Source organism: Phascolarctos cinereus, unplaced genomic scaffold (genome assembly GCF_003287225.1).
Source record: "Phascolarctos cinereus isolate Bilbo 61053 unplaced genomic scaffold, phaCin_HiC Scaffold_1;HRSCAF=81, whole genome shotgun sequence".
In the NCBI taxonomy this organism is placed as follows: Eukaryota; Metazoa; Chordata; class Mammalia; order Diprotodontia; family Phascolarctidae; genus Phascolarctos; species Phascolarctos cinereus.
The window spans coordinates 84,265,904-84,275,065 of record NW_027555514.1 but is presented as its reverse complement, the minus strand read 5'-3'; the positions used below and the strand labels follow the sequence as shown (position 1 = coordinate 84,275,065).

The 9,162-nt window shown below is 47.3% G+C and overlaps 1 protein-coding gene across 1 annotated transcript; it reads right to left on the bottom strand.

Annotated features, from left to right (window-relative positions):
* Positions 1-868: 868 nt before the first annotated feature.
* On the bottom strand, positions 869-7,116 carry MNX1 (motor neuron and pancreas homeobox 1). Its single transcript, XM_021009615.2, has 3 exons — positions 6,271-7,116; positions 2,943-3,103; positions 869-2,204 (listed from the first exon to the last, which is right to left on the bottom strand). Exons 1-3 carry the CDS (start codon positions 6,926-6,928, stop codon positions 1,857-1,859), a joined length of 1,167 nt encoding a protein of 388 aa, XP_020865274.1. The 5' UTR covers positions 6,929-7,116; the 3' UTR covers positions 869-1,856.
* Between the last annotated feature and the right edge of the window lie 2,046 nt (positions 7,117-9,162).

The window sequence follows — 9,162 nt, the reverse complement described above, 5'->3', positions numbered from 1 at the left end:
CAAGGCAAAGGGAAGAGAAGAAAAGGTGCAAAGGGGTAGGAAGAATCTATTAAACATTAAAAACTTAATAGAGGATAATTAAATTCAGAAAAGCAGGAAAGGGGCAAAAAATCCACCTAAATAACACCAAAGTCTATTTTAAGTGACTTTAAAATAATTCTGAAAAAGAGGACTAGAGAAACACTCAGATAAATATAATGGAAAAAAAAGATAAAGATTATAAAATGGTGAGGAAGGGATGGTCATTCTGGTCCATGCTTAGTCCCTTTGGCTTCTCCAGGTCAGTTAAGTATCATCTAGCTGAACAGCACTAAATTGCTCACTTGGCTTTAGGAAAGGTAGCCAAGGTAGGTGGGTACCTAAGCCAGCACCTAAGGATTTCCCCTGATGCCTAATTTAGCTCTGGGATGTATCTCTAAGCACTCATCTTAGTTCGCAATTCTGATTTCACCCACTCTTTTCTCACCCTCACTCACCAGTTCAATACACAAAAGAACTTAATACAACAGAGGCCAAAGTTGTGACCCTTCTTCATATGTTCATTTCAAGCCTAGATAAAATGGCAAAATTTCTGTTGTGGTTTTACCTTTGTTTCTCTAGTGAAGGGGTTTGTAACCTGGGTCAGAGAGTTTTTATAAAATATCTTGATAACTTCTTAAATATTTGGTTTCCTTTGTAATATGTATTTTAATGCTCATTTTGTAAAATTTAAATTGTATTTATTAAACTATTGATTATTAAATTTTATTATTTTATTTAGAATATTATTCTGAGAAGGGGTCCTATGGAAGAATGTATGGCTAGAGAGATCCATGACACAAAAAAGCTGAGCCCCTGATCTATCATTTAACACTGGGCTGGGAAGATAAGAAGTGCTTAATAAGTGTTTGTTAAACTGAATTAGATCACATTCTTTTTTTTTTAAATACAGGTTTACAGTCAAATCTAGTATAAAACCAATTTATTTTACATTCCATCAGGGATGATGGGAGAAGCTAAATAATAATTTAGCATGCATAAGTAGAGGTATCTTTTTTTTTATAAATACAACATACAAAAATAAAGACAGTACAGTCTTGAGATTTCCAGCAGTTTGAACGGTCATGACATAAAGGTTTTTTTTTTCATGATACATAATAAGCACAAAACATTTTTTCAATACTCAGAAAAAGAACAGCGGTTCCATGGTTCAAGTTTTAAATGTCACTTAACACTGTGTGGCAAGTTTTCTCTACTTGGTGGAGAGATGGGAAGGTCTCCCATGTATTAGGGGATCCCTTACAACATCTCACTCCCACCCCCCACTTACTCAACCACAACAACAAAATTAAATAAAAACCAAAGGAAAAAAAGATTCAAGTTTGAACATTCCCCTGGGTTTCCTTCTTTCGTTCAACAGCAGCCGAAGCTCTGTAGAAAAAAAACGACCAAAATTGCCAGGATTTTCAGGTCGGGGGGGGGGAGTAAAGGGGGGAGAGTCCTCAGATCTTTATCCATTCGTCAGTGGCAGCAGCTGGATTTACCAATCCCCCTGCAAGCCAACTCTGGGCTGCAAGCCCCTGGGAAAGCTCGGGGGAGGCAAGGAGATAGAAAGCAGAGATGAGAACTGGGGAGAAGGGATGAGGCAGTCCAGGAAAGAATGATTTCCCCACCCCCCACTCTACTGTCCTCTCCAGGTCAGAGAAATCGGGGTTGCAGGTTGCTGAATTCGAGGATCTGTGTCAGCTTCCCAAGTCCTGGATGTGAGCAGGTCCTGCTGAACGTGAAGGACTCTCTGTTGGATAGGGGAATTGGGAGGGTGAGGTCACACCCCATTTCCTGCTTCCCTACCCCACCCAGAAGGCTGCGTGGGCTCTTCATTGGGACGGAGGCTGATGCCCGGGTCCCGCGGGTCTTGTGTGCGGAGAGTCATCCTCAGAGGAGCAATCGGAGGAGTGGGCAGCGTTATTGTTCTTGTAGGAGAAATGCCCTTCCTCCTCCTCCTCCTCGTCCTCTTCCTCCTCTGGGTCACTGTCCCTCAAATCCCGCAGGCGGCGGCTGCTACTCTTGTCCGAAGGAAGCAGCAGGTCCTCCTCTCCTTTTTCCTCCCCTCCTCCACCTTTCCCCGCCCCTCCCTTCTGCTTCTCTGCCTCCTGTGCCGCCTGTTCCTTGGCTTTTTTGCTCCGTTTCCATTTCATCCTCCGGTTCTGGAACCAGATTTTCACCTGAAGCATAGAAACAAGAAGCCTCTAGGTTAGCAGGGCCACTTTGGGCTCTTCCCACCCCTTCCTTTTTTGGAAAGCTTCCTTCCCAGGCAATTGAGGGTTTGCAGCTGTAAGCCTTAACTTTCTTACCAACAGCGAATCTGCATTCTCAGGGCTCCCTTGCTAATGGCTAGAACCAGATCCAGGTCCTCTCTTTCCTTCACCCCACCCCCACCCTGTTTCACTGAAAATTTGGCCATGGACAGGCTAACTACCTTCCTTCCACCTGCCACCTGCCTCGTGCCGACTTTAGCCCTCAAGCTTTCTCTTTCCCTTCATTGTTTTCCCAGCCCTGCGTCCCCGTCCCCCATCATCAACCCTTAAGTCTTGAGAACTTCTTTCTTTTCTTCACTCCCACCTGTCCCCAGAGCAGAAAGCAAATTCCAGAGCAGTACAGCTAGAGAGAGGCCAGATGACTACGTGGTTTAGGAGGAAGGGACCTACACACAAGGGAATGGGAGAGGAACAGAGCCAGATGTGCTGAGATGAGTGTACCTGTAGTTCAGGGCGACAGGCGGAAAGGAATCGCCTTCTCTCTGAATCTAGGTATTCCCTGGCAAAAGCAAGGGCTTTTCAGAATGCTAGGGATACCTGCAGTGGAGGGAGGGGGCTACAGTGGGGGAGGGGGAGGGGGACGCAGGGACCTCCTAGGCGAGGTAGAATGAGGGTCATCGGAGAGAGAAAATCCCAAGTGGCTACCTGGGTCTCGGTGAGCATCAGCGACGTGGCCACCTCGAAGCGCTTGGGACGGGAGAGGTATTTGTTGAGCTTGAATTGATGTTCCAATTCCAGCAGCTGCTGGCTGGTGAAGGCAGTTCGGGGCCGCCGGCATTTCCCCAGAAGGTTGGACTGGGCCTGGGCTATATAGAACAAGGTAAGGAGAGGCAGGGGGAGAATCAATAAGAGAGAAGTGATAAGGGGTCTCCAAGGAACTAGATTCCTTCCTTTCCCCAAACCAACAAAACGCTCGAAGCAATAAATATTCAGTTAAGTCCAGTGCCTTCCAATGGAGGATTCAGACCACAGGGCTGCCTAGCCCCTCTTCTCTGTTTCCACTCCTTGCTCTTACTCTTTACCCATTCTCCAAAGACCTGAAGCTATTTCCTGCTAGCAGCTCGAAGCCATCGGGATTTAAGGCCGAGACTTTAAAAAAAAAATGAAACCAGGGTTTTTTTTTTAAAATTGTGCCACATATTTCTCTGTGCCTAGAGTTCTGACATCTCGCAGGTGGTTTTGAAAGAAGAATACTCCGAGAAGGGCCAGAAGAGAGGTACAGAAACAAGTCACTCCCTGATTCTCCCTCTCATCTACTCAAGAACACACACACACACACACACACACACACACACACACATCCTTTCTTACCCCATCGGGCAAAAACCCAGAAGGTAGAAAATTCATCAGCCAGTTGGAGGACACAACTCTGCCTCCTTCCCAAATCTACCCCTGGGCTCTATATTACCAAGTTACATTCATGGTCTTTTTCCCAGCCAAAAAAAAAATTCACTTCCCCCTCTGAGTATTAAAGCGGTTGTATGGGCCCGGGAAGGGAGAAGGGCAAAGAAAGGCCTTTTCTGTTGAACTCTCATTACGCAAATGAAAGACACAACCTGTCTGTGCTGACAGGGCTTAACTGGCTATTTGAAACAGCGCTTTTATTTACATAATTTCGCACGGTTACATCACAGGGAATTTTATGACCTCAAAATGAGACTCCCCTTGATTTCCCAGGAGCCCGACAAGTGGTAGACAATAAAAAAAAGGGGGGGAAAGAAAGAAAAGAAAAAGGACTGGGGATCGGGGTGGGATGAGCTCAGTCTCCCTTGGGAGTGACAATTTGCTTTATCTAAAAAGGTCCACGCCCCCCGCTTTAGTTACACAAGGCTCCGAATTCCCAACTTGACAATACATTAGAACTTTAATTAAAACAGAGACTCCGAGGGGACCACTTGAGAAATTGCAATGGAGTGGGGGGGATGAGAAAAGCTACTTAGGGTAAACGAAACAAGTTTCCAACAGCCGAAGAAGGAGGTGTCTTTTGGAATCAGTTTCAATTCCTTTACTAGCTTTCATGATTGTATTTGAATTGTGTTTTCTGACCATAAAGTAGGAGGGCGCTTTTGTTTTTAAATTTAATTTAGATCATTAGGGATCAAGGATGCAGGAAGGGAAGGAGTGTTGGAGAATCAACTCTGGAAAGAAAAACTTCCCGACAGGTTTGGGGGAGATACTCCTACCCTAACCAACTGGGGGGGAGAAACTACCTGCTTAGTAGTTTTACCTCTCATTATATAGATTTTAATGAAAATTCCAGAGCTTCCTCAGGGTCGAAAGTTTCTGACCTTAGTGGTTCTGTAAGAAAAATATCAATCCTCACTACGACCACCATCACCCCAACCACAATGATTAAGTATCTCCAATGTAGGAGAACGCAGGTATAAATGGGAAACGCGTATGTAGGGAAAAAGGCAGCATGGGGTTGTTTGGGGGTTTGGGGGTGTACAAATAAAAAAGGTTTTGTGCCAGAAATTTGGGCAAAACTCGGAGATATCTGAAGGTTGATGCCCCCAACATAACTGACTTTTCTCTTCCACTTCTTGGAGTGCACTGTCTCTTCTTTTGCTTTTGGAAACAAAAAACAGCCACCGCCGCCTCAAAAGAACAAAAAATCTTCGAATTATGCAGGGAAAAGTAGCAGGAGAGAGAAAGCGGTTTTATTACCTCATTTGGAGCTAACCTGTTAAAAGGGCCAAGGGGAAAAGGGACTAGTGTCCGGTGAACAAATAGTAACCCAGTTGGGATTTTCTCACTGTCCTGTGATTTTTCCCCCAGTCTCCATTATCACTACCCTTCTCAGCTCAGTTACAATCAAGCTTCCCTGAAAAGGAGGCACAATTCTGGCACCTTTTCTAGATTTTTTTTTCTCTTTTCCTCAGGTCTACAATCTCCCTAGCCTAAACAAACCCATACAGGCAAAAACAATGGGTTCTTTTTGTTTAGGCGTACGGCCGCAGGAAAAAAAATAAATTCGTATACACCTTCCTATCCTTCTGGCAGGGGGCTAAGTAAACCTACACCCTAGTGGATTGAAGACTTTGCCATCTCCACCAGAAAACTAGCATCTGAGCTAGGGATCTGCTAGGTGATTTAAGAATCTATCCAGCCTAGCTCCTCGGCCTAGAAGGGGGAGACAACGGCGCCTGGAGGCTCGAGGTTCGAGCAGGTTGGTGTCTAGGACTGGGACTTTCACCATTGCCCAAGTCTCTCAGTCTCTAACTCTGGTCAGTTCGCTCACACCCTGGGGTTCTCACTCGCAGCTGGAGTAGACTGCTCAAATTGTTTCTGTATAGGATCTCGGTGAGAGAGGGAAAGTATGGTCTCCACTAGAGAAATTATTTCCGGCCCAGTCAGACAAAAGTAACTCTCTCCTTCAACCATCTCCCTCCCCTCCAAAACACCTAAGAACTAGACGGGCATCTGCAGAATTCAAAGCTACGAATCCCTGCAGTACCTGGAAACGTGTGGGCCCTGTTGGTCCTTCAGCGCCTGAGATCCCACGGCTGAGGGGCTTCCTCCATAAAAGCCCGTTTCCACTGTAGGGGCCCATTTTCCCAAGGAAACATTCTTATTAATGGATACCAGTCCACACAGCGGGGTATGATTCTTAACGTATTTCGGACTGCTTCCCTACTCCTCATAGTTAATCAATACAGACTGCAGTCTCACCTCCTTTTCTCACTTTCCCCGGAAAAAAACCAACCAACAAACAAGAAAGAGGACTACTGGGTTGCCATTTTAATAATTTGGTTTTGAATACTTACTATCTATAACCTGGGTACGAATTATCATAGGCTCGACGAATCCCAGATTCTTTCACTCTCTGTCTGGTAAATACGCCCAGAGTCAAACCTCAATTACTCCCCTCACCCCCAAGCTCTGTTTTTTTCCCCCATCTGCTTCCCTATCTCTAGTCCTCCCCCTCCCTACCCGGCCTGTGCCATTGTCCCGTTCACTCTCGGATACTCACAGTTAAAATCGGGCATTTTGGGCAAGATCATGCCCGCGGTGGACGCCCTGAGCCACTGGTCGAGCTGGAAGGTGCCGGCGCTGAGTTTGATGGGGTCTGCGGGGTGGGTGGGGTGGGCCCCTTGCACCTGGGAGTAGGAATAAGACAGAGCCGGGTGCTGGCCAGCCAGCGCTGCAGCCGAGTAGCTGTACATGGGATGACCATACAGAGCCGCTTGGGTGGGGATCCCCGCTCCACCCTGCGATGGGTGCAACCCTAGGGCCATCCCTCCGGCTGCGGCCGCTGCAGCCGCTGCAGCGGCCGCACCAGGGTGGTGGTGATGATGGCCAGCGGCGCCGCTGCCGCTGCTCAGGAAACCTGGCTTGGGCACCAGCCCGCAGTGGGCTGCGAGGATCCGAGGCGGGGACGGGCTCTCCGTCCTCAGGCAGTCCGAGCCGCCAGTGTGGTGCTCCGAGGAAGGGGGGCTGCAGCTGCTGCTGCTGCTACTGCTGCCGCCGCCGCTGCTGCTGCTCCCCCCGTTGCTGCTGCTGTTGCCAGATGTGGCAGCCGAGGCGGAAAGAGACGTGACCAGAGCCAGAGGAGAAGTCTGCGCCGAGGCAGCTTTCGGTGGGTCGACTGCTAGAAGAGCATCGATCCGGAAATTTTTGGATTTTTCCATCAGTTCTTTTTGGATATATATGTTTTTCAATCTTTCGAATCGTTTGGGTGTTTTCTTTGTTTTGTTTTGCCTTTTTTTTTTTAAGTGGTGGTGGCGGCGCTGGGATAACCTTATTCTTACGGTGATGGTGAAAATCTCTCGATTTTTCTAATAAGAAAATAAGCTATTGGAAAATCAGACCGGAGTGACCATCGTCCAGGACACCCCTCCCTCCCTCCCACCCCAGGACGCCGCACGCCCAGACACACAACTTGCACAACCCCCGAGGACACAAATTCTTCTGCACCTGGTCGGTCCGAGAGAGCCAAGAGTGTTTTCGCTCAACCCCCTCAAGTAACCACCGCAAAATGTCGCTCCCGCGATAGTAAGAACCCAGGCTCCCAACTCTTCCCACTTGTAGCCTCAGCTCGGTCGCTCATTGGCAGCCTAGGAAGAGACGAAACCCTTGGGGGATGGTGGTGCTGTGGTCCTGCCCCCGGGATTGGCCAGGCAGAACACCTGTCAATGTCCCTGGTGGCGGGGTCCCACCCTCATCTCCTCCCTCTTCTTTGGCCCTTTCCTCCGACTCACTCTCTGCCCCACCCCCCGGCCAGGTTAAAGGGAAAGGCTCTCTCTGCTCCGTCCTAAGAGATTTCCCTAATCGAATGCTGGGAAGGGGAGAGGGGGAGAGAGTTAATAACATAGAAAGAAAAGAAAATGAGCAGAAAAGCTTCGGAATGCCTCCGACTGGTTTCCACTCCGGCCTTTGCGGTGAGAAGGTTTTGGAGGTGGCGGTTGTGCATGCTTGGACTCCGTTCATAGATCTGAAGTTGGAAGGACCTTGGAAATCATAAAGTCCAAATCCTTCATTTTTCACCCGAGGAAACTGAGGCCCCAAGAGATGAAGTCACTTGTCCAAGGTCACACAGCTAATAAGTAGCAGAGTGGAGATTTGGACCCGAGTTCTCTGACGGTGTGGTGAGCCAAAAGTTTAGTAATCAAATCTCTGAGCATCAGACCCAGCAGGGTGCCTTAAATTAGTCTTTTTAATATTAGGGTCCTGCAGGAGGTTGGTTTAAATAGAGAGCAGATTGAAAATGATTACTATGCGTATATACACCCAACGCATGTGCTATGTGAACACACACACACACACACACACACACACACACACACACACACACACACACACTGGCCACAGAGATAAGGTGTTTCCTTAAAGAGATAGAAAAACTGGACTTCTTTTTGGTGGCCATAAGGGAGGTTAGTGCGGTGTTTGCTCTCTCGGCCCCTCTTCTCACCCACCCCCACCCTTGCCCTAGTTCCATGCAATTTTTCTTCAAACTCGAAATCACACCGAAATCTATAATTTAGAAATTATATTGCTAAAGCACAACGCCCTGTTAATTAATTTTAGGGGCAAGGGATGGGAGCAGACTGTCTTCTTCAGTCATGGATCTAGCCCCTTTGAGGATTAAATAATTTCCTCTTGGGAGTTTTGAGAATAATAAGAATTATTTTATCTTTAGCATCTTTCTTTCTTCACCCCAGCAGCTTCGTGATGCGGTGTTCCCTCCCTCCCCCCATTTTCTCACAAGCGACTTTGCCACCCGCCGATGCCCATTTTTGCGGAGCCTGGAAAAGCTAACCTCAATTGCAAGGCTTTCAACAGCACTGATCTGTGGCTTTTCACTTCACCAGTGGAGAATACGTAGAAACAGATGGGAAGACAGAATTCTGTTTTCTATGGGGCCCGAACTCTTCCTCTTTGTATGAAAGATGTTGGGGGAGGAGGGGTTAAGGGAGAAGGTTCCCACACCTAATCATATACCTGTAGTTCTTCTCCAAGGGCGGATTTGGGAGTTGCAGAGATAGTGGAGGCTGATGTTAAAAGAGCCATTCTCTAGAAGCTCTAGAAGATGAGAATGGTGAGGTGAGTGGCTTGGGAGACTTCGCTCTAGAATAAGCTAACCTATCACTGTTAGGGGCTTTTCCCACATCTCTCCCCCCCCATATTTGGTGCTAGAGAAAAAAATTCCCTTTCTGCCTCGGCTGTCTGAAGGGTTTGGGTTAGAACTGTACAAGTAATAGAGTTAGATTACAGTTTTCAACCATGCCTCGGCACTTCAAATATTTACAGTAAATGCACTTCCAAGCACTTTTTAAGGAGCAAGAAAGAATCAACACCTGTAGGTCAAAGAGTCAAGTCTGCCACCAAAAATAAGGTATTGTCAACAGTGTTATTAGATTCACTT

Excerpts from the sequence above, each read along its gene's own strand:
- MNX1 (XM_021009615.2), bottom strand. The coding sequence starts at position 6,928 with ATGGAAAAATCCAAAAATTTCCGGATCGATGCTCTTCTAGCAGTCGAC. Across the intron at positions 3,104-6,270 it reads CAAAATGCCCGATTTTAACT|CCCAGGCCCAGTCCAACCTT; the intron begins GTGAGTATCCGA and ends TGTTCTATATAG. Across the intron at positions 2,205-2,942 it reads TGATGCTCACCGAGACCCAG|GTGAAAATCTGGTTCCAGAA; the intron begins GTAGCCACTTGG and ends TCTATGCTTCAG.